Below are 25464 nucleotides of genomic sequence, written 5' to 3'. Positions count from 1 at the left end.
GGGATTCAACCCACAGGAGCACAAGCCAGAGCAGAGCAATACGCTAGTCTTTCTCTCCGTATCTCCTTCTCATATTAAAATAAAGATCAGCGGCCAGGTGGTGGCACACCTGGTTGAGCGCACAGGTTACATTACACAAGGACCCAGGTTCAAGCCCCTGGTTCCCACCTGCAGGGGGAAGCTTCACAAGTGGTGAAGCAGGGCTGCTGGTGTTTCTGTCTCTCTCCCTCTCTGCCTCCTCCTACCCTTCTCAATTTCTGGCTGGATCTATTCAATAAATAAAGATAATAAAAACATTTCTTTAACAAAATAATAATAACGATCAATTAATTTTTTTTTTTTTAGTTCATGGGGCAGGTTAAAGCGCACATGGTGCAAAGCGCAAGGACCAGCAAGCCCCCGGCTCCCCATCTGCAGTAAAGCAGATCTGCAGGTATCTTTTTCTCCCCGTCTTCCCATCCTCTCTCAATTTCTCTCTCTCCTATCCAACAATAGTAACAACAGCAACGAAATGGAGGAAATGGCTTTTAGGAGCAGTGGATTCATAGTGCAGCAATAGTCCTGGAGGCAGAAAAAGGAAAATAAAAAAATATATATGTGGGAGTAGGGTGGTAGCGCAGCAGGTTAAGTGCAGGTGGTACAAAGCACAAGGACCAGCGTAAGGATCCTGGTTCAAGCCTCCAGTTCCCCAAGTGCAGCGGAGTTACTTCACAAGTGGTGAAGCAGGTCTGCAGGTGTCTGTCTTTCTCTCCCTCTGTCTTCCCCTCCTCTCTCCATTTCTCTCTGCCGTATCTAACAATGATGACATCAATAACACTTCTTCTTCTTCTAGCGTTTGCCATCAATAACACTAATAACTACTACTACAATTAAAAACAAAAAAGGGAACAAAAGGGAAAATAAATAAATATAAAAAATATGTATTTTTTTATTCATTACACATGAGACAGAGACAGAGACAGGCCAAAACATCACTCAGATACTTGCAGTGTGGGGATCAAACTGGGAACCTTAGGGATATAAGTCCAGTACCCTACCAGTTGAGCGAACTCCCCACTATTTCATTTCATTGTGGGAGAGGGGGTAGAGCGAGGAGGAGAGTGGATGCAGACTGAGACAGAGAGAGAGACCACAGCACCAAAGCTTCCTTTATTGCAGCGAGGGCCAGACTCAGACCCAGTACTGTACACGGAAAAGCAGGACACTATCCAAGTGACTTAAAACTTATGGTAGGGGAGTCGGGCAGTAGTGCAGTGGGTTAAAAACACATGGCGTGAAGCACAAGGACCGACGGATCCCGGCTCGAGCCCCCGACTCCTCACCTGCAGGGGAGTCACTTCCAAGTGGTGAAGCAAGTCTGCAGGTGTCTATCTTTCTCTCCCCGTCTTCCCCTTCTCTCTCCATCTCTCTGTCCTAACAACGACAACATCAATAGCAAGAACAATAACTACAACAACAATAAAAACAACAAGGGCAACAAAAAGGGAAAATATAAATGTTTTTTTAATAAAACTCGGTAAATATGGCAATTAGAAATTAAGAAACATCGTGCTTGCTTCAGCAGCACATACACTGAAATTGGAACGATACAGAGAAGATTAGCACGGCCCCTGTGCAAAGATGACATGCAAGTTTGTGAAGCATTCTCCATTTTTCTGATGTTGTCATCGTATTAAAAGCAATGTTTAAATCAAACTAAAGATGAAAAATTAAAATTCATTTTTTACAATAATGAAAAAAATTTAAAAAAAAAGAAAAAGAAATTAAGAAACATCAAGGGGCTGGGTGGTGGCACACCTGGTTAAGTGTACACATTACAGTGCGGAAGGACCCAGGTTTGAGACCCCAGTCCCCAACTGCAGGGGGAAAGCTTTGCAAGTGGTGAAGCAGGGCAGCAGGTGTCGGTCTATCTCCCTCTTTATAACCCCCTTCCCTCTTGATTTCTGGCTTTCTCTAGCCAATAAATAAAGATAATAAAAATTAAAAAGAAAGAATGAATGAAACATAGCAGCTGGGTGGTGGCGCACTTGGTTGAGAGTACATGTTACAGTGTACAGTACCCAGGTTCAAGCCCCTTGTCCCCACCTGCAGGGGGAAAGCTTTGCAAGTGGTGAAACAAGGCTGCAGGTGTCTCTCTCTCTCCTCCTCCCCTCTCAATTTCTGGCTGTCTCTATCCGATAAAGAAAGAAAATTAAAAAGAAGAACAAAAGAAAGAAACATCAACACTGACATAATATACATGATGAGAAAGATCTGCACTGTCAATTAGGCCATCAATTTAAAGGTATATAATTATTCTTCCTGGCTTAATAAAGATTCGAATAAAGCCTTCACAATTTCTGCAGGGAATTTAAAATAAAAATGGAAGCAATTTTCTTAAGAACTAGGTCAATAAATGCTCATATGCTCTGGTAAGTCACACTTCACCAGGCACATTTAGAGGCCAGAGGAGAAATTATGTAAACTTAACCAGATCCACCACTGCCTTCCCCAGGAATTTGATTTTTTTAAATATATTTATTTATTTTCCCTTTTGTTGCCCTTGTTTTTTATTGTTGTACTTATTATTGTTATTGATGTTGTTAGACAGGACAGAGAGAAATGGAGAGAAAAGGGGAAGACTGAGAGGGAGAGCCAAAGATAAGACATCTGCAGACCTGCTTCACTGCTTGTGAAGCAAGCACAAGACTCCTCTGCAGGTGAAGAGCCGGGGGCTCGAACCAGGATCCTTAAGCCAGTCTTCGCATTGTATGCCACCTGCGCTTAACCTGCTGCATTACTGCCCGACTCCTAGGAATTTAACTTTTTTTAAACAAAAAAAAAAAGGTTGCCCTTGGGGCCGGGCAGCGGGACACCCAGCTGGCTGCACAGACTATCACACTCAAGGACCCAGGCTTCTGAGGTGCCTGTCTGTTTCTCTTTCTTCTGTTCCCTCCTCTCCCAATTTCTCCTTGTCCTATCAGGTAAAATAGAAAGAAAAAAAAAAAAAGGAAGGAAGGAAAGAAGGAAGGAAGGAAGGAGGGAGGGAAAGAAATGGCTGCCAGAAACACTGGATTTATGGTTCTGGCACTGAGCCCCAGCAATAACCCTGGATGCAAATATAAATAAATAAAGCAAGCAAGCATGTCTTTTAGTTGGCCAATTTATAAACCATATTTTATAATGAGAGACAGGAAGATAGTATGACTGTCAAAACAGACTTTCATGCCTATGGCGTCCAAGTCCCAGGTTCAACCCCATGCAACACCAGAAAGGCATGAGTAGTCAGTCACCTGGTGACTATGTAATTAGACAAATTCCAGCTTCCCTTCATAGACTACAGAATAAAATATCAGCTTTGGAAAAAGCTCCAGCATTTAAACCTCTCCCTATAAAGCTGGGACCTCACAAGTTCACCACTTCGGTATTGCGTTTTCATCCAGCTATAGAGATTTGCAGAAATATCACAGTATCTCAGCTTCCCTGGTGTTGTAGAATTCTCAAACTTGGTTCTAATCCACCCCCCACCCACACACTGAGGACTGAACTCATACATATATAATAGCACTGAGTGGCTTTCCTTGTCCAACTTTTTCCTTTGTCTTTTCGCAGAAAGGAAAGATACTACATTACCATTCAACCATCTGTGGAACTCAAGTGTTCCCAGGACTTCAACCCAGGGCCTAACACCTGCTACGGCATGTATTTTTAAGGTGAGCTCTCTCAGCTATTACATTGTTCAAGATTCAAGTATCCTAATGCAGTTAACAGTGACAGTAAAACTCTAATCCAAAGCTGGACACGTTGGTGTATTGCACCAAAGTAAGAGACTCTGGGGGAGGGGGGAGGGGGGAGGGGGGAGGGTTCAGGTCCTGGAACATGAGGGCAGAGGACCTAGTGGAGGTTGTATTGTTATGTGGAAATGTTATGCATGTAGAACTTATTGTACTTGATTGTCAATTGTAAGCTATTAATCCCCCAATAAAGAAAATCAATAAAATCAATCAACCTGGGGATTAAAAAAAAAAAAAAGGTGGACGCAAAAGCCCTATCTGGCTCTAAACCAGTGCCTCAGGTCGGAGAACAACACAATCAAGTGTGGTGGAAGTAAATGGAAAACCCTTGCTTCCTCATGTCCATGGCAGAACCACTTTGGAGGCCTCAGGGTTTAAGCTCGATAACTTGATTCACTTAAACTAAATATGTATCAATTCATACCTGTCTAAATTTAGTTCTTGCTTCCTTTTCCTTCATTCTTCCATGTGCAACCAAATAGTCAAACACTTCACCTATAATTGAGAGAAATAAAAGTAAGCAGAGGTCCTACTTCTAACAGTTTTTGCACTTAGCCATGTTGTAGTTTTTATTTGTAAATATAAGCATGATAAACAGAAACATGTGGAATGTGAACTAAGCTAGTCTAAGTTTAACTACAGGTACTTAAATTCATCAACAATGACCTTCACAGTGGAGAAAAGTTTTAAAATTGTATTTATTTAATTTCAATGAGAGATATATAGAGGGAAAGAAAGAAAGAAAGAAAAGAAAGAAAGAAAAGAAAAGAAAAAAGAAAAGGAAGGAAGGAAGGAAGGAAGGAAGGAAGAAAGAATGAAAGAAAGAAAGAAAGAAAGAAAGAAAGAAAGAAAGAAAGAAAGAAAGAAAGACAGAAGCAAGGCGAGGCCTTGGCACACTTGGTTGAGCGCACATATTACAGTGCAAAAGGACCCGGGTTCGAACCCCCAGTCTCCACGTGCAAGGGGAAAGCTTTGCGAGCGGTGAAGCAAGGCTGCAGGTGTCTCTCCATCTTTCTCCATTCCTATCACCCCCTTCCCTCTTGAATTCTGGCTGTATCTAATAAAGAAGGGAGGGAGGGAGGGAGGGAGGGAGGGAGGGAGGGAGGGAGGGAGGGAGGGAGGGGTAGTACGAGCACTGCTCCAGTCTGGCTTATGGTGGTGCTGGGAACTGAACCTAAGACCTGGGAGCCTCAGGCATGAGAGTCTTTGCAGAACTATTATTCAATAACCCCAGCTACTATTTATAAATTGTTAATAAAGAGATACTACCTCCAGGGCAGGAGATAGAGCATGATGGCTATGCAAAGAGTTTTCATGCCAGAAGCTGAGGCCCTGCTAACTCCCATTAAAAAATAAACAAAATGTGAGGGCAAGGAAATAGCGCAACAGGTTAAGTACACATGGCACAAAGTGCAAGGACCAGCTTAAGGACCCCGGTTCAAGCCCCCGGCCACCATCTGCAGGGGGGGTCACTTTACAGGCAGTGAAGGAGGCCTGCAGGTGTCTTCTCTTTCCCTCCCCGTCGTCTTCCCTTCCCTGCCTCTCTCCATTTCTCTCTGTCCTATCCAACAATGACAGCAGTAACAATAAGCAACAGAAGGGGAAAAAATGGCCACCAGGAGCAGTGGATTCATAGTGCAGGCACAGAGCCCCAGCAATAAACCTGGAGGCAAATAAATAAGTAAATAAACAAACAAAATGTTAAAAATTATATATAGGCGCATAGCACAAGGACTGACAGAAGGATCCCGGTTCAAGCCTCCGGCTCCCCACCTGCAGAGGAGTTGCTTCACAGGCAGTAAAGCAGGTCTGCAGGTGTCTGTCTTTATCTCCCCCTCTCTGTCTTCCCCATCTCTCTCCATTTCTCTCTGTCCTATGCAGCAACAACGACTTCAATAATAACTACAACAATAAAAAGACAACAAGGGCAACAAAAGGGAATAAAATAAAAAAGAAAATTTAAAAAAAAAATCATATATGGGGGCCAGGTGGTGGCACACTGGGGTAGGCTCACATATAACAAAGTGCAGGGATCGGCGTAAGGATCCTGGTTTGAAACCCCAATTCCTCACCTGTACAGGAAACACCTCCCTAGTGGTAAAGTAGTTCTGTGGGTGTCTATCTCTCCCCCTACTCTATCTCCCTCCCCTCAATTTCTCTCTGTCCTGTCCAACAACAATAACAGCAGCAGCAGCAACAACAAAAATGGCATCCAGGAGCGTGTGTGTATATATATGATAGTCATGTAAATTAGTCTCAGATACCACCAACAAAAAAGTCAGCTTTTTTTGTTTGTTTGCCTAGTCCAAATATCACATTGAAGGAAGGGTCAGAGCTGTGGTCAGTCTAATTCTCATTCTCATTCTCTCTCTCTCCCTCTTCCTTCCCCTCCCTCTCTCTCTCTTTCAAAACACAGGAAGAGGGGGTCAGGCGGTAGTGCAGGAGTTAAGCGCACTTGGCACAAAACCCAAGGACCGGCATAAGGATCCCGGTTCGAGCCCCCAGCTCCCCACCTGCAGGGGAGTCGCTTCACAGTCAGTGAAGCAGGTCTGCAGGTGTCTGTCTTTCTCTCCCCTCTGTCTTCCCCTCCTCTCTTCATTTCTCTCTGTCCTATCCACCAATGAATGATATCAACAACAACAAGGGCAACAAAACGGGAAAGGAGTTGGCCTCCAGGAGCAGTGGATTCAGTGGGCACTGAACCCCAGCAATAACCTTAGAGGCAAAAAAAAAAAAAAAAAAAAAGGAAAAAGGAAAAAGGAAAAAAAAAAAAGAAAAACACGGGAAGAGGAGGATGAAAATAGAATCAAATGTAATATAAAGATCTTAAGATTTTTTGAGGGCGGGAGAGATAGCAAAATGGCTATGCAAAAAGACTCTCATGCCTGAGGTTCCAAAGTCCCAGGTTCAATACCCACCCCCACCTCCCACATACACCATAAGACAGAGCTGAGTACTAGTCCTCTGGTTAAAAACAAAATCTAGGGGGTCGGGCTGTGGCGCAGCGGGTTAAGCGCACGTGGCGCAAAGCACAAGGACCGGCATAAGGATCCCGGTTCGAACCCCGGCTCCCCACCTGCAGAGGAGTCGCTTCACAGGCAGTCAAGTAGGTCTGTAGGTGTCTGTCTTTCTCTCCCCATCTTCCCCTCCTCTCTCTATTTCTCTCTGTCCTATCCAACAACGAACAACATCAACAATAACCACAGCAAGGCTACAAGGGCAACAAAAGGGGGGAAAATGGCCTCCAGGAGCAGTGGGTTCATGGTGCACTCAGTGGGTTCACTGAGCCCCAGCAATAACCCTGGAGGCAAATAATAATAATAACATAATAAAATAAAAAATCTGAAACCATAAAATCACGCTGACAAATTAATGTCATAAATCAGAATTCAGGTTTCTTTTCCCCAATTAAAAAAAAATGTATAAAGACTCAGATTAAGCAGGTGAATCAGAACACTGCCTGTTGCAGGTGGCATAAAGCGCAAGGACCGGCATAAGGATCCCATTTCGAGGCCCCGGCTCCCCACCTGCAGGGCGTCGCTTCACAGGTGGTGAAGCAGGTCTGTAGGTCTGTCTTTCTCTCCCCATCTTACCCTCCTCTCTCCACTTTTCTCTGTTCTATACGACTACAACAATAAAGAACAAGGGCAACAAAAGGGAAGAGAGAAAGAAAGAAAGAAAGAAAGGAAGGAAGGAAGGAAGGAAGGAAGGAAGGAAGGAAGGAAGGAGGGAAGGAGGGAAGGAAGGAGGGAAGGAAGGAAGGAAGGAAAGAGGGAAAATAAATAAATAAATAAATAAATAAATAAATAAGAACATTGCCTGTCAACGGAAAAAACAGCAGATAGTAGCTGTCAATGCCCAGGGCACTTATTGCTGCATAGAGGTGCCTGATAGGACTGTTCTGAAAGTGGTCCCATACTAGCCAACAAGGCTTCTAGTAAGAGGCTTTCAGAGCTTGAGTTTCATCTCTAAAATAAGGCAATGTAGGATTCCTCATAATTCTAAAATTCTCCCAAAATATAGGTGGGCAAAGAGTAGGTATTCAATTTAATAAAACTTTCGGTGTTCAAAATGGCAATCTACCAGCAACAACACAAGTGCTGAAGATGCCGGCTTCTGTTGAACTGATTTCAGTAAACAGTCCACAGTAATAAGCAGGCACTCTGAATTAGAGCTGGGCTTGAAGTCGGAACCTCCAAGTCTCAGGCACGGACATATGCCAGAGCGCAAACCACTGAGACATCTCCCTGCTCAATAATAGACTCTTTTCCACAGCAGCTTTACCACCACCACCAGCCCCGCTTTTTTTCCCCTGCCACCAGGACTTTAGGGCTATTGCACTAAAACTATGCAAATTCTATTGCTTCTAGAAAATTTATCCCCCATACACACACACAAAGATAGAGGGTGACAGTCCAACAGAGGGAGAAAGAAGAGGCACCATAGCACCAATCCACCAACAATGAAGCTACCTCAGAGAGTGGTACTTTCATGCGGTGTCTGGGGGGCTCAAACCGGGGACCCTATGCATGGTCGATGTGTGCCTTGCTGGAGCAGTCATGTCCTAGCCCTTGTACATACTCTTTTAAAAGGAGGTACTGTAGTCAACAATTTTTTGGATCTATATATTAACTCTTTTTTCAGCCCCCAGGTTCCAGATGCTAACATGATGCCAACTGAACTTCCCTTGGCAGACAACCCCACCCATGTGTCTTAGAGCCCCGCTTCCCCATAACCCCAACCCACTAGGGAAAGAGAGAGACAGGCTAGTAGTATGGATCCACCTGCCAATACCCAAGTTCAGCGGGGAAGTGATTACAGAAGCCAGACCTTTCACCTTCTGCATCCCATAATGATCCTGGGTCTATACTTCCAGAGGGATAAAGAATAGGAAAGTTACCTGGAAAGGGGATGGGATGTGGAGTTCTGGTGGTGGGAACTGTGTGGAATTGTAACCCTCTTATCCTATGGCTTTTGTCAGTGTTTCCTTTTTATAAATAAAAATTAAAAAAAAAAAAAAAGGATGTACTGGGGACTGGATTCAGAGCACTCCATATACCACTAAGTGGCCTCCCAGCAATCACCCCCTCCCTGGAACTTAAGATAATTTCTTTTTTTTAATCTCTGTTGTACAGGCCTCTACCGTGTATTATCTCTGCTCTTTTCTGTCCCTGCTTTGTTTCAATAAACATTTGTCTCCCTGGGATAAAAAAAAATAAACAGTTTAAGACGGTCAGACTTTGACATGTGCGCAAGTGAAGCTAGACAGACAGAGAGAAGAGGGTCCCACTACCACCCCACTGTCCATGGCACTCCCCCACTGGCCCATGGCTGTCCATGTGGTTCCCCTGTGGAGGGAGGCCTCAAATCCAGGCCTGTGAGCATAGTAAGGCTAAGTACTTACCAAGGGAGCTAGTTCCCTGCCCCACAATTTCTTACTAAATAATTGATTCCCTATAATGACACTGTGGTTTTACAACCCAAATCAAAATACAAATGATAAAACTATGCCATAACAAAACTATTTAAGTTATAGCAAAGAATAAAAAGTATCTCCCAAGCAATTTATAATTTCATTAAGTTCAATTCATGTTTGCTGAATGTCAGCTACTTGCTAGGCATTCTGCTAGAGGCAGGGAACACACAGAGATGAACAAGTGTGTCTAGGGGCTGGAGAGAGCTCACCAGGTAGAGCAAAAACCTTGCCAAAAGCATAAGACAGACTGCCCTTAACACATGGGTGTGCTCTGGCACTGGAGGCAGCTCTGTGCTGTGGCTGATCTGTCTCTCTCTACCTGAATGAAGAGGGAACTGGAACAGTTAGGCCCTAGCTCTGAAAGGGGGGTAGAAGGGCTGGTGATTTTTCATTATTATTATTTAAATTTTTTTTTGCCTCCATGGCTACTAATGGGGCTCAGTGCTGCTATTGAGAATCCACTGCTCCGGGAGGCTATTTTCCCATTTTGTTGTTATTGGTACCACTGCTGTTGTTGTTGGATAAGACATAGAGAAATCGAGAGAGATGGGGAAGACAGAGGGGGAGAGAAAGACACTTGCAGACCTGCTGCACCGCTTGTGAAGCGACTCCCCTGCAGGTAGAGGACCTGCTTCACCTGCCTGACCAGACTACTGCTTTCCAGAGAGTAAAACTTACAAACTCACTTGGGGTCCCAAAGATACATGTCCAGCTTGACCCCAACCATAAAATGAGAATCCTTGTAAATGACAACAGTTGTGTAAGCACATTTCAAAAAATGTCTAACTTTATGCAAAGTACTACTAATCCCGAATTTAATTTTTACTAAAGTAACATTAAAACTGCCTTTGTGGGGTACAGAAAATTGGACTGAAGGCTTTGGGGCCTGAGGCACAAAAGTCTGAAAACCACTGTGCTATCTCCCCAGACCCTTAAAACAATCTAACCACATGCAGAATAACCACCACTTCTGGTGTTGGTAGATGGACACCAAAGACATTAAAACTCGGTAATGATTCAATAAGCAGCAAATTTCAAACAACTCAGTGCAACAAAAGCAACAAAAAGAAAAATAAATATAAAAACAAAAATAAAATAAAAGAGAGAGAGAAAGAGGAGGAGGAGACAGAAAGACACCCAGGACTGGGAAGATAACATAACAATTATGCAAAAGACTCTCAAGCCTGAGACCCTGAGGTGCAGGTCCAACCTCCAGCACCATCATAAGCCAGAGTTGAGCTGTGCTGTGTGTCTCTCTCTATCTCTCACTAAAATACATTTAAAAATAAAAAGAAAGAGAAAGAAAGGAAGAGAAGAGGAAAGAAAAGGAAAGGAGAGAAGAGAAGAGAAGAGAAGAGAAGAGAAGAGAAGAGAAGAGAAGAGAAGGGAAAAAAGGAAAAGAGTCACCAGGGAGCCGAGCGGCAGCGCAGCGGGTTAAGCGCAGGTGGCACAAAGCACAAGGACCGGCGTAAGGATCCCAGTTCAAGCCCCCGGCTCCCCACCCGCAGGGGAGTCGCTTCACAGGCGGTGAAGCAGGTCTGCAGGTGTCTGTCTTTCTCTCCCCCTCTCTGTCTTCCCTGCCTCTCTCCATTTCTCTCTGTCCTATCCAATAACCACGGCATCAATAATAACTACAACAATAAAACAATAAGGGCAACCAAAGGGAATAAATAAATAAATATTGAAAAAGAAAGAGAGAGAGAGAGAGAGAGAGAGAGAGAGAGACCTGCAGCACTGCTTTACCATTCCTGCAGGTGGGGAGTGGCAGTGCCCTTGCACACTGTAACATGTACACTCAACTAGGTGCACCACTGCTATGCCCCCTTGTATATTTATTTTTGATCATCTCCAGGACCTCACCTCTCAAGGTTGACTTTTTAGATAGAAACAGGGTCATAGAGAGGCAGAGAAAGAGACTGACAGCTGGGTCCCTAAAGGGGAGTCCTGAGATTCCCAAACAGACATGATGGGCCTAGACCTCGAATAAATCCCTCTCTCCATTGTTACCAGTCATTCCTAGCAGGAACAACACAATAGACCCCTTTGTGGGCCCCCACAGGACCTTGCCCTTAACTTGGATCAACAACAGTACAGAATGTTCCATCCTCTGAAGGGAGGATGGACAACATACTCTATGCTACACCTGAGGAAGATGGGTCCTGATATTGGGGCAGCTTGGAATGTTCCTACTCATGACCACAGAATGTGAGCTCAGACCTACAGGGATGCAGAGGTCACATAGGCTCCTAAGCTGAATATGAGCCCCAGATCACATCAAATCAATGGTGTTTGCAGTCAACATTTATACACCTTTCCCATATTTGGGAGCTATCCTCTTCCCTGATCCAGCTTTCTGTCCCTTTTCCAGTCATGAAACCACCTCCCCAGACAACAATTAGGATCCACCTCATATCAGATTTCAAGCTCAGGAAGAAAAATAAATAAACACTAGTATAGCCACAGGCCCTTGGGAATATAACTAAAATATGCCTACTAGCTATCTACAAAATGGAGGACCCCCCCCCCCCAACATTTCATCTGCACTATTCCAGCCTTTAGGTCCACGACTGGTTGACAATTTGTTTGGCTTTGTATATTAACTCTCTTTTCAGCCACCAGCTTGCAGATGTTAGCAGGATGCCGACCAGACTTCCCTGGACAGACAGCCCCACCAATATGTCCTGGAGCTCCGCTTCCCCAGAGCCCCACCCTACTAGGGAAAGAGAGGCAGGCTAGAAGTATGGACTGACCTGTCAACACCCATGTTCAGCAGGGAAGTAATTACAGAAGCCAGACCTTCCACCTTCTGCATCCCACAATGACCTTGGGTCCATACTCACAGAGGGTTAAAGAATAGGAAAGCTATCAGGGGAGGGGATGGGATACAGAGTTCTGGTGGTGGGAATTGTGTGGAGTTGTACCCCTCTTATCCTATGGTTTAGTCGATGTTTCCATTTTATAAAAATAAATAAATAGGGAGTCGGGCGGTAGCGCAGCGGGTTAAGCGCAGATGGCGCCAAACTCAAGGACTGGCAAAAGGATCCAGGTTTGAGCCCCCGGCTCTCCACCTGCAGGGGAGTCGCTTCACAGGCGGTGAAGCAGGTCTGCAGGTGTCTGTCTTTCTCTCCTCTTCTCTGTCTTCCCCTCCTCTCTCCATTTCTCTCTGTCCTATCCAACAACAATGACATCGATAATAACTACAACAATAAAACAACAAGGGCAACAAAAGGGGAATAAATAAATAAATATAAAATTAAAAAAAAATTTTTAAAATAAATAAATAAATGAGATTGACATAGCACCAAAGCGTCATTCAATGCTTAGGAGACTGGACTTGAACTTGGGTCTTGCACATGACCAAGTAGTGTACTATCCAAGTGAACTACTTTGTCAGTCCTGCACAGACATATTTTAAAATTCATATTAAAATTTGTAGCCTTATAATACACTTTTAAAAATATTTTATTTTATTTTTGAGAGAGGCAGAGAGAGAGAGAGAGAGGAACACCCGAGCACTGCTCCGCTCTGGCTTATGGTGGTTCAGGGGATTGAACCTGAGACTTTGGAGCCTCAGGCATGAGAGTCTGTGTATATAACCATTATGTTATCTACCCTGCCACACTTTTTTTTTTTTTATTGCCACCAGGATTATTACTGGGGCTTGGTGTCTACACAGGAATTCACATTTTCCTCTTGCTTTTATTGGACAGGACAAAAAGAAATTGAGGGGGTTAGGCAATGGCACACCCAGTTAAACACATATTACCAAACACAAGGACTCAAGTTTGATCCCCTCCACCCCCCACGTTTGGGGGTTTGTTTTACAAGCAATGGTGCAGGTCTGCAGGTGTCTATCTTTCTCTCACTCGTCTCTCTCCATCCTGTCTGAACTTCTCTGTCCTATCTAAAAAGGATAAATGGCCACGAGGTGTGGTGGATTTGTAGCACCAACACAGAGCCCCAGCAATAACCCTAGAGGCAGCTGGGGGGGGGGGGAGATATACAGATGGGGGAGACAGACACTTGTGGCACTACTTCACCTCCTCCTCATGCAGCTAAACTTCCCCCCTGCAGGTGGGGAACCAGGGGCCTGAATTTGTGCACAGTAACCTGTATACTCAACTGGGTATACCACCCAGCTCCTCATACTACACTTAAAAAAAAATTTTTTTTAGGGGCCAGGTGGTGGTGCACCTGGTTAAGTATATATGTTAAAATGAGAAAAGACCCAGGTTCGAGTCTCTGGTACCCACCAACAGGGGTAAAGCTTCACGAGTGGTGAAGCAGTGCTGCAGGTGTCTCTCTGTCTCTCTACCGTACCCCCATCCCTCTCAATTTCTGGCTGTCTCTATTCAATAAATAAAATAAAAACAATAAAAAATTAAAATAAAATTGTTATAGTATTTATTGGCTAGACACAGCCAGAAATAGAGAGGGGAGAGGGAGACAGAGACACCTGCAGACCTGCTTCACCACTCGCAAAGCTTTCCCCCTGCAGGTGGGGACTGGGGGCTTGAACCTGGATCCTTGTGCATTGTAACATGTGCGTTCAACTAGGTGCACTTGGCCCCCTAAACTTAAAATTTTTATCAATTACTGAGAAAGAGAGAAATAGAGGGGTGGGGGTAGATAGCATAATGGTTATGCAAAGAGACTCCCATGCCTGGGGCTCCAAAGTCTCAGGTTCAATCCCCGCACCACCATAAGCCAGAGCTGCGCAGCGCTTGGGGGGGAGACAGAGAGAGAGACAGAGAGAAACAGAGAAGGAGAAAGGGTGAGAGAGCCAGAGCTTCTTGGACACATGCTTTGTCAGGGTTCAAATCCAGGACCTCATGCTTGATTGTCCAACGCATTTCATCTACTCTGTCGCCTCCTGGGTTGTTTATAACACATTTTTTCACATCATGGGGTTTTGGTTGCTGTACTGTCTTTTTTTTTTTCTTTCTTTCTTTTTGGAGGTGGTAGTGGGTGAGAAAACATGATTCAGTCTTTAGGAAGGAAATTGGGACACAAGAACCTGGATGAATTTGGAGAACAGTATACTTAGTGAAACTAGCCAAATACTTTAAGACTATAAGTCAAATTACATGCAGCCCCTAAAGGAGTCAAGTTCATAGAGACAGAAAGAAGGGAGGTGCCAGGAGCTTTGATGGTAGAAGGGGAAGTAGGGGTTAGTGTTTCATGCATGCAGAGTCTGTGTTCTGGGAAATGAAAAATTCCTGGAGCTGGATGGTAGCATAGCAATTTGAATGTATTCAGTGCCACGGGACTATATAACATTTTAAAAATATCTGAGTCCTTGCATAGTATCAATTAATAATGCTAACAGGGAAACCCATAATAGCAACACACAGAAACACTAAAAGTCAGCATTTCTGATTGTAGTACTTGTGTATGAGGAGGACTCTGGATGTTAAACAAAACCTTAACAATGACCCATTTGGGCGGTGAGAAGACTAAGAGAAAGTACAGAAAATACATGAATGTCTTACCTCCACTGGCATATTCCATGATTAGGTAGAGTGTTTTGTCAGTTTCAATGACTTCAAATAACTTCACTAGGGAAAAGGAGAGGACACAGGAAAGAGAAAAAGACATATCTGTATGCACACACCATATACAAGTTAATGACCAAAAGCAACTTTTTCCCTCTTAAAGACTTTAATGGCTAGTGCGCCTTAAAAATGTTTTTAGGAAATGTTATCAGCTACATTTTCTGAAAGTATTTAGTTCTAAAGAAAAAAAAAATACAAGTTATTGCCAGGATCCAGGTGCAAGCCTCCAGTCCTGCCCCTGCCCCCACCCCCTCAGGAGGAGGAGTTTCCCAAGTGGCAGAGCAATGCTACAGGCATCTTTCTTCCCCCCTCTCTCTTCCTCTAGTTCCCTGTGTCTCTGTGGGGGTGGGGGAGGAAGAGTGTCTTAACAGCAGTGGAGTCACTATACAGGCACCAAGGCCCAGCAGTAACAATGCTGGCAAAAAAGCAAAGAAAAAAGGTTTCTTTGGGCTACGCACACACATATCCACCCCCAGAGCACTGCTCGGCTCTAGCTGATGGTGGTGCCAGGGTTTAACTTTTGGTGCCTCAGGCATGAGTCTTTTTGCATAGCTATTATATGCTGTCTTCCCAGTCCCCAGAATGTATGTCTTTATATTTCATGCCATACTTTCAGGACAATTAGACCGAAATGATTTAAAAAAAGAAAGTAAGTACCTATGTTTGGATGGTTTAGAACCTTCATGATTCTTACTTCTCTGAAGAGCTAAAAAAAAAAAAAAAAACAAACACACAATTCCACCGACACAGATTATTAAACATTAATATTTCACAGCTGCAATACAAATTAACTTTTCTTAATTGATTCATCAATGTGTAGTAGTACACATCTAAAACTAATATGAAAGTTGAGAGTAACTACAAGCTCATTTATGTATGGGCGCAGCCCCCTAGAATCAGATTTACATAAGAACAATCTTTAATTAAACTTACTCTGATTCAAGTAATATCTACCTACAAGTTGTAATTCTTTTTTTTTGTTTTTCCTCCAGGGTTATTTCTGGGGCGTGGTGCATGAATATACACTGTTCCTAGAGGATATTTTTTTCCCTTGTTACCCTGGTTGCTTTATTGTTGTTATTGATGTCACTGTTGCTGGATAGGACAGAGAGAAATGGAGAGAGAAGACGGAGAAGAGAAAGATAGAAACCTGGGAGTTGGGCAGTAGCACAGTGGATTAAGCAAACGTGGCGCAAAGCGCAAGGACCGGCATAAAGATCCCGGTTCGAGCCCCCAGCTCCCCACCTGCAGGTATCTTTTTCTCCCCGTCTTCCCCTCCTCTCTCCATTTCTCTCTGTCCTACCCAACAACAACTACATCAATAATAACTACAACAATTAAGAGGAAAAAAAAGATAGGACACCTGCAGACCTGCTTCACCACTTGTGAAGCGACCCCCATGCAGGTGGAGAGCAGAGGGCTCCAACCGGGATCCTTAGTACCAATCCTTGAGCTTTGCACCATGTGTGTTTAACCCGCTGTGCCTGACCCCCCAGAAGTTAATTCTATGAATCAAAATTTTGTCTCGTCCTAATGAGTTTCATCAGTGGACTAGTGATTCTCCAAGAACAAAACTATGCAGGGAAAGCCTCACTGGATAGTTAAGTAGCATGGAGGTTGAGAAACTGGAGGACCAGCATACGGATCTGGTTCAAGCCCCCGGCTCACCACCCGCAGAGGGGTCACTTCACAAGCAGTGAAGTAGGTCCACAAGTATCTGTCTTTTCCCGTCTTCCCCTCCTCTCTCCATTTCTCTCTGTCCTATCCAACAACAAGGACATCAATAACCACAATGATAAAACAAAAAGGGAAAAAAAATATCCTCCAGGAGCAGTGGATTCCTGGTGCAGGCACTGAGCCGCAGTAATAACCCTGGAGACAATAATAATAATAATAATAGAGAAAGAGAGAGAGAGAGAGAGAATGGAATCCTTTTTAAAGCCCTGCAGACAGTTCAACATTGAAACAAAGTGACTAGCAACAAAGAGGAGGAAAGGATAAACTCTCACAGGAATCCAGGCAGCCAGACCCAGGAGTCCTGGGCTCCTACAGGGCATTTACAGGGATGCCAGCAGAAACAGCCAGTTAGAAGGGTGGTGGATTAGTAGCCTGTTTGCCCTTGCCACCAACACAAGGAAACATATGACATACATGCTATATGAAAAAAAACTCATAGAAATGTGATTGGAACTCACGTAAACTAAAAGAGGGGCCCTTGTGGAAGGGGAGGTAGTTCCGTGGACTTTGCTGGAGGGACACTGGTGATTTGGTTGATTTGGTAGGTAAGGCATTCTGTGGAGGTGAAAAACTGCAGTGTCCCAATAGCAAGACTTGGGCGTGAAGGAATTTTTCTTTTTTTTTGGCAAAGGAAAATTTTACCAAGCAACATAAATAAACGAATACACACACACACACACACACACACACACACACACACACACATACATGATGCACAAAGAGAATGGGAGAGATAACAGATCTAGATCTTAAGTTAACATAAAAATACAGATTCACTGGGAACTGGGTGGTAGCGCAACAGGTTAAGCGCAGGTGGCGCATAGTTTAAGGACCGGAGTGAGGATCCCGGTACGAGCCCCCAGCACTACACCTGCAGGGGAGTTGATTCACAGGCAGTGAAACACATCTGCAGATGTCTATCTCTCCTCTCTGTCATCCCCATCTGTCTCCATTTCTCTCTGTCCTATCCAACAACGAGGACAATAATAATTACAACAACAATAAAAACAAGGGCAACAAAAAGGAAATAAATAAGTATTAAAAAAAAAAAAAGAATCAGAAGAAATGCAGATTCATGCAGTCCAGGAGGTGGCACAATGGATAGAGCATTGGATTCTCAAGTGTAGGTTCCAAGTTCAATCCCCGCCAGCACATGTACCAGAGTGATGTCTAGTTCTTTCTCTCTATCATTTCTCATGAATAAATAAATAAAATACTTGGAAAAATGCAGATTTGTGAGTCGGGCAATAGCACAGTGGCGCAAAATAGCACAGTGGGTTAAGCGCACGTGGCGCAAAGCGCAGGGACCGGCGTAAGGATCGCGGTTGGAGCCCCCGGCTCCCCACTTGCAGGGGAGTCGGTTCACAGGCGGTGAAGCAGGTCTGCAGGTGTCTGTCTTTCCCCGTCTTCCCCTCCTCTATTTCTCTCTGTTCTATCCAACATCGATGACAACAATAACTACAACAATAAAACTCATGGGCAACAAAAGGGAATATTAAAATGAAAAAATAAATTTTAATGCAGATTCACCCCCCTGATGATGCCTGCATGGCCCTCCCCAAACTGCCCCCCCAAAAAAATACAGAACAAAACAAAAACCAGGGTTTTCCAGGACCGGGAGGCCATATCAGAAGAGTACAGGACTTGCAAAGAGAGGTCTTCAGTTTGTTTGATCCTCTATGCTTTCTATTATTGGATAGGGGAGGAGATAGAGAGGGAGAGACAAACACCTGTAGCCCTGCTTTACCACTCATGAAGCTATCCCCCTGCAGGTGGGGGTGGGGGGGTGGGGGCTTAAACCTGGGTCCTTGAACTCTGTGATGTGAACACTTAACCAGGTGCGCCCCAGCCTGGCTCCCAACCTTCTATACTATCTCTGCCAGAGTAAGGTCCTGGATTTCTCTTTCTCTCTAGTTAATAAACTTTGTTTTCTAATGGGGGGGGGGGGGTGACTTGGGGAGGGCCACGCAGGCATCAAGCCCCAGCAACAACCCTATAAATGGTAAATGGTAAGGTGCACACTTTGCCATATTTGTGGCCCAGGACTGACCCCAGCATCATGTGGGTTGAGCAAAGAGGAAGCAGAAGTATTGTGGTGTCTCTCCCTCTCCCTGTAAATGGAAAAGCAGCCCTGAGCAGCGAAATTGCCCATATGCCAGGTCCTGGCCCTAACAACTGATGTAGAGGGGAAATTCCTCAGCTGTCAACACACAGCTTGCATAGTTGAGCTTCTCAGGGTGCCCTCAGCTGCACATGTAAAGGAGTTCTGCTCTGCTCTCTGCTTGCTCCCTCTCTCATATGACAAGCACTACCTCATGAGAAATAAATAAAGCTTAACAGAGGCAGAAAGACTAGTTCGAGAAGGCAGAAGCACAAGGGCCCCAAGTGCCCTGAGGTGAGGACAGCAGTAAAACATGAAAGCAAAAACTAAGTGCAGCTGGCGTAAAGCACAAGGACAGGCACAAGGATTCCGGTTCGAGCCCCTGGCTCCCCACCTGCAGGGGGCTCGATTTATAAGCAGTGAAGCAGGTCTGCAGGTGTCTTTCTCTCCCCGTCTTCCCTTCCTCTCTCGATTTCTCTCTGTCCTATCCAACAACAAGGACAGCAATAACAACAGTAACAACAACAACAACAAGGACAACAAAAGGGAAAAATAGCCTCCAAGAGCAGTGGATTCTTAGTGCAGCCACCAAGCAAAGAGAAAGAGAGAAAGGTGGGGGGAAGGGGAGACTTCCTCCCTACAGGTGGGGACTGGGGACTTGAGTCCAGGCGCTTCCATATTGTAACACGTGCATTCAGCCAAGTACACCACAGCTCAGTCCCACAAACACAATTTATAAGCAAAAACCCACTGGGACAGGATTACCCACAAAGGACCTCGATAAATCTATAATCAATATGCTTCAGAAACATGCAGCAGCTGACCACACGTTTTGCATATGCTTGAATTTAATGTTCATTCTTCAGAAATATTTATTATATTTCTAAACATGGTGGTCCAGGAGGTGGCGCAGTGGATAAAGCAGTGGACTCTCAAGCATGAGGTCCTGGATTCAACCCCTGGCAGCACATGTACCAGAGTGATGTCTGGCTCTTTCTCTCTCCTCCTAGGTTTCTCATTAACAAATTAAAATCTTTAAAAAAAAATTCCAAAAATGCTGTGATTTTTCTTTTTTTCTCAATGAAAAGCCAGACTTCAGAATGGTGTTTGCACTTTACCGAAAAAATAGATTACTACTGTGGTCCAGGAGGTGGCGCAGTGGCTACGGAACTGAACTCTCCAAGCATGAGTTCCTGAGTTCAATCCCCGGCAGCACATGTACCAGAGTGATGTCTGGCTCTTTCTCTCTCCTCCTATCTTTCTCATTAATTAATAAATAAAATCTTTTTTAAAAAAAGTTTATTACTGAATCAAAGAAAGGAAGAACTGTCCACTGAAGGGCCTGGCCCTCGATTTCTAAGTAGGTGGAGACCTTCTTATCCCATTTACAGTTCAAGCTGGAAGTAACAACTAATACAAAAAGCATTATTTACAATGACTCCGGTAGACTGGAATTATGATAGAAAAATCAACTAAGTTGATAGAAAAATCAACTAAGGGAATTGGGTGGTAGCATAGAGGGTTAAGCCCAAAGCACAAGGACAGGCGGAAGGATTCTGGTTCGAACCCCCGGCTTCCCACCTGCACGAGAGTTGCCTCACAAGTGAAGCAGGTCTGCAGATATCTTTTTCTCCCCGTCTTCTCTTCCTCTCTCCATTTCTCTCTGTCCTATCCAACAACGATGGCATCAAGAACAAGAATAATAACTACAACAATAAAACAACAAGGGCAACAAAAGGGAAAATAAATATATATTTTAAAAAAATCAATTAAGCAGGCTTTAGCAAAAATCAAACAAATTCATGTGGGAGAAGGTAAAAATGGAATTAAAGAGACCCATGTCTCTTTAATTTAATTTTAATTTTAATTTAAAATTCCCATGGTTGGCCCAAGAGGGTAATTACTCTAGCAAACAGCCCAAGAAAGCCAAAACTAGCTAGCTGTGTAAGGACCGCTAAATTTAATCGTTTCGGCTCCCTATAAAAGAACAGATGACAGTACCATACACGTTTCTAGAAAACAGAAGTCAGTGCAAAACAAGGGGGAAATTCAATAAATACAGCCATCCAGCACTCAAGATGACACAGAGAGAGGGCGTCCATCCTTTACAAGTGTTTAAGACTGCTAGCTAACCAACTTTCAAAAGTTTAACTATGGGGGGGAGGGGGGGGAGAAAGCTTAATGATTATGCAAAAAGGCCTCATACCTGAGGCTCCAAAGCCCAAGGTTTAATCTCCCACACCACCATAAGCCAGAGTTGAGCAGTGCTCTGGTTAAAAATAATAATAAAAATTCAAAGCAAAAAAAAAAAATCAATTATATACTTTTTTTTTTTTCCTCCAGGGTTATTGCTGGGCTCGGTGCCTGCACCATGAATCCACCGCTCCTGGAGGCCATTTTTCCCCCTTTTTTGTTGCCCTAGTTGTTGCAGCCTCATTGCGGTTATTATTGCCATTGTTGATGTTGCTTTGTTGTTGGATAGGACAGAGAGAAATGGAGAGAGGAGGGGAAGACAGAGAGGGGAGAGAAAGATAGACTCCTACAGCCCTGCTTCACCGCCCGTGAAGCAACTCCCCTGCAGGTGGGGAGCCGGGGGCTCGAACCAGGATCCTTACGCCAGTCCCTACGCTTTGCGCCACGTGCGCGTAACCCACTGCGCCACCGCCCAAGTCCCAATTATATACTTTTAAGTCAATTATTTGGTTGTATGTTCCGAAGTTTGACATTTCTATTTAGACTGTGTCCTTGTGTAGTGAGGCCAGAAGAACTGATGGGGGTCTGGGACACAAGTGCACCTGCATGACTCAAGCTACAGGGTGAGCTTTCTCCTGGTCCCCAAACTGGATGTCGCTAAAATAACAAAATCTCAGAAGAAACAAGGGGTGGGGTCAGGTTGGGGCTCACCTGGCTGAGTGCATGTTACAATGTGCAAAGACTGGAGTTCAAGCCCCTCAGTCCCCACCTTCATGAGAAGCTTTGCAAATGGTGAAGCAGTACTGGAGGTATCTGTCTCTCTCCCTCTCTCCACCTTCCTCCCAATTTCTGGCTGTCTCTATCAAATAAAGGTAATAATTTTTTTTAAGGAATTAAAAAAGTAATAGAGGAAATAAGGGGCTAGTTAGGAAATTACTTAGTTCACACAGATGACCACTGAGGCTGGTGGTCTGGGAGGTGGCGCAGTGGATAAAGCATTGGGACTCTCAAGCATGAGGTTCTGAGTTTAATCCCTGGCAGCACATGTACCAGAATGATGCCTGGTTCTTTCTCTCGCTTCTATCTTTCTCCTAAATAAATAAAAAATCTTTTTATCTTTAAATGGAATTTTTTTTGGGTGGGGAATTAATGTTTTACATTCAACAGTAAGTACAATAGTTTGTACATGCATAACATTCCCCAGATTCCCATATAACAATACAACCCCCACTAGGTCCTCTGAATCCTTCTTGGACCTGTATTCTCTGCCCCCCCCCCCAAGTCTTTTACTTTGGTGCTATACGCCAATAAATAAAAAATATTTAAGAAAAAAAGAAAAAGCTTAGAAAGCCAGGCCTCCTACAGCCCCAGCTCTGGGCCTTGTGCTGTGGTGACTTCCCCTTTTTCCTTCCATCTCTGGTTTCATTCTACCTGAAAAAGTTGACCTGGAGAGGTGAAGCCCTACTGGTGACAAAACAAAAACTGAATGTGTAGTTTTAAAATACTTCTTTCAGGGAGTCGGGCGGTAGCACAGCAGGTTAAGCACATGTGGCGCAAAGTGCAAGGACTGGCGTAAGGATCCACCTGCAGGGGAGTCACTTCACAAGTGGTGAAGCAGGTCTGCAGGTGTCTGTCTCTCCCCCTCCTCTCTCCATTTCTCTCTGTCCTATCCAGCAACAGCAACATCAAGAACAGCTACAACAATAAAAGCAACAAGGGCAACAAAAGGGAAAATAAATAAATAAAATTTTAAAAAAATACTTCTTTCAGTTTGTGCTATTATAATTATGTAAAAACTATACTAGCAGGGAGACGTGGCGCAAAGCGCAAGGACTGGCAAGAATCCCAGTTCGAGCCCCCGGCTCCCCATCTGCTGGGGGGGTCGCTTCACAGGAGGTGAAGCAGGTCTGCAGGCGTCTATCTTTCTCCCTCCCCCCATTTCTCTGTCCTATCCAACAACAACATCATCAATAACAACAACAATCACTACAACAATAAAACAACAAGGGCAACAAAAGGGAATAAATAAATATTAAAAAAAAAAAAGATACTAGTTAAGTACATGTATTACCATGGACAAGGACCCAGGTTCAAACCCCTAATCCCAACTGCAGGTGGAAAGCTTCATGAGTGGGAGAGCAGTGTTGCAGGTATCCCTCTAAATTTCTCTGTCTCATATCCAATACTAAATAAGGAAAGTATTATTTTAAATAAAATAAAATACTCAATACTGAGTCAACTTACCTTTTGTAGGCTTGTTGGATTCAACTGAGTTTTATCAATTATCTTTATGGCCACCTATTAAAATAAATTAAAATATATTTATGGATTTCAAGAATTAGGTACTTAAGAGACTAACTGCAGCAGGTGTCTATCTTTCTCTCCCCGACTTCCCTTCCTCTCAGGATTGCTCTCTGTCCTATCCAACAACAACAACAACAGCAATAACCAGAACAACAAGGGCAAAAAAAAAAAGGCCTACAGGAGCAGCTTCCATTTGTCCAAAGTATTTGATGACTTCCTTTTTTATTGTTAATGTTTTTTTTTTTTTATTACCACCAGGGTTGTCGCTGGGGTTCAGTGCCAGTGCTCATTATGAATCCATCGCTCCCAGCGCTTTTTTTTTTTCCCCTTCTTGTTTTTGACAAGACAGAGAAATTAGTGCAAGCACCAAGCCCCAGCAACAACCCTGGAGGCAAAAAAGAAGAGAACATTTTGGGGGCGGGGATAGATAGCATAATGGTTATGCAATGACTCAATGCTTGAGGCTACAAGATCCCAGGTTCAATCCCTCCAACCACAAGCCAGAGCTGAGCAGTGCTCTGGTTAAAAAAAAAAAAAAAAATCTTAACAGCATTTCATGTATCATTCTGCATTCACCTTTTTTTTAAAAAAAAAATTCTATTTATTTGTTAATGAGAGGTATAGGAAGAAAGAAAGAACCAAACATCACTCTGGTGTATACGCTGTCAGGAATCAAACCAACACTTTATCTACTGCGCCACTTCCCGGACCACTCAACTTTTGACATTACATGTCACATAGCCTCTGGGAAATTTTACATTCATGAAAATGGAAAAAGCAAAGAATGTCTTAAAATAGTTTTACAGAAATAGTTTTGACTGACTGTGTATAGTCCCTAAATTGGGAGCTTAAGTAAAGCAGGGTCTTAGAAAACCTCTAACAGTTGCCAGGCCTATTCTTAAAAACTACTATACAAATTCATATCAAAATTTTTTGATTTGGTCAATGTGCTCTAAAGCTTCCATTTGTCCAAAGTATTTGATGACTTCCTTTTTTACTGTTAATGTTTTTTTTTTTTTTATTACCACCAGGGTTGTCGCTGGGGTTCAGTGCCAGTGCTCATTATGAATCCATCGCTCCCAGCGCTTTTTTTTTTTTTTCCCCTTCTTGTTTTTGACAAGACAGAGAAATTTGAGAGGGCAAAGGAGATACAGAGACAGAGACAGACAGACAGACAGACAGACAGACAGACAGAGAGAGAGAGACCGAGATCTGCAGAACTACTTTACTCCTTGAGCAAGGTAGTTAAGTGTGCTTAACCAGTTCAAGACCCAGCCCCACATCTGCAGGGAAGACACTTCATGAGCAATGAAGCAGATCTGCATGTGTCTTTCTCTCTCCTTTCCTCTCAATTTCTCCCTGTCCTATCAAATAAAGTAGAGAACAAAAAACTATGTTGCATTCAATTAAACTATAGAAGGAAATCATTTCATCAAAATCATGTTTCCTCGGCATAAATGCTATCATTAGGTATAACGTGTTGATGTGTGGCAATGAAGTGTGTATAGGAAATTCCTAGCTCCCTTCCTTCCTTCCTACTCCCTGCTAAGAGAACTCAACCACCAAAATAACCTTGACCTAGGGACAGAGCCTGTAGGTCACCAATGGAAGCAACAGGGGGGCACTGCTAATTAAGGTGTCTCAGAAAGAAAATGGAGTGAAAACCACCCACTAATCCTCAAGGTTAGGACAACACACATACACAGCAAAAGTCAAGGTAGTTACTAGGCAAAGGAAAAAGTTCAGCCACTTCTTATGTCAAGTTCTGTGAAATTCCACTTAGTCACCCTAATGCCAGAAGCAAAGTGGAAAATTACAATCAGATAAAAAGAGCTCATACATAAAAATAAGGGCTTCCCTCTGACATTCCTGCAACAGAAAGGTTCAACAAACCCACAGCAAATGCGCACTGGAGAAAAGTCCTCACCTTCCCCCTTACTGTCAATTCACCACTGGCCAAAAGACTCTTAGCATTCTGCTCCTGACAGGAGTCAAACATCCACAAGCAATAAAAGAAAAAGAGCAAACAAGAAAGATCCAGAAGGGCTATGGAGGTGCCTCAGTGGGTAAGGAGCACGTCTTTCGTGCGTGAGCCCTGGGTTTGATCCCCAGCGCCACACCAGAGTACCAAAGTCAGACGGTGGAGTTACACGTATGGGGTATGATGCCTTGGGGTTTCTCTTCTCCCACTCTCTCCTCTCCAATGCACTTCAATGCAACAGAAAATTCAGGATGGGGTGACTTGGTGAAGGAGCACACCTTTGGGTTTGTTCCCTAGTAACTAGTAGGAAAAAAATGTCAAGTCTTTTAAAAGGACATAGTAGG

General features: G+C 43.8%; 1 protein-coding gene and 1 non-coding gene across 22 annotated transcripts in view; one reads left to right on the top strand and one right to left on the bottom strand.

Annotated features, from left to right (window-relative positions):
• MARK3 (microtubule affinity regulating kinase 3) overlaps nt 1–25464 on the bottom strand; it is an 82552-nt gene that overhangs the window by 37169 nt on the left and 19919 nt on the right. For 17 of the 21 annotated variants that reach the window (XM_060181111.1, XM_060181113.1, XM_060181112.1 and 14 more), the window contains exons 3-6: nt 23080–23133; nt 15462–15510; nt 14742–14807; nt 4198–4268 (exon numbers count right to left, since the gene is read on the bottom strand). In XM_060181111.1, coding sequence (XP_060037094.1) covers nt 4198–4268; nt 14742–14807; nt 15462–15510; nt 23080–23133 — 240 coding nt within the window. The remainder of the gene's footprint in view (nt 1–4197; nt 4269–14741; nt 14808–15461; nt 15511–23079; nt 23134–25464) is intronic. The other 4 variants (XR_009547235.1, XR_009547234.1, XM_060181128.1 and 1 more) reach the window with 2 other exon arrangements.
• Nucleotides 1549–1655, top strand: LOC132535474 (U6 spliceosomal RNA). The gene has a single exon (XR_009547277.1). It is a non-coding gene; the product is annotated as a U6 spliceosomal RNA (small nuclear RNA).

The sequence above is a fragment of the Erinaceus europaeus genome, chromosome 22 (genome assembly GCF_950295315.1).
Source record: "Erinaceus europaeus chromosome 22, mEriEur2.1, whole genome shotgun sequence".
Classification (NCBI taxonomy): domain Eukaryota; kingdom Metazoa; phylum Chordata; class Mammalia; order Eulipotyphla; family Erinaceidae; genus Erinaceus; species Erinaceus europaeus.
The sequence above is the reverse complement of the archived record's forward strand: the minus strand, read 5'-3'. Positions and strand labels throughout refer to the sequence as shown.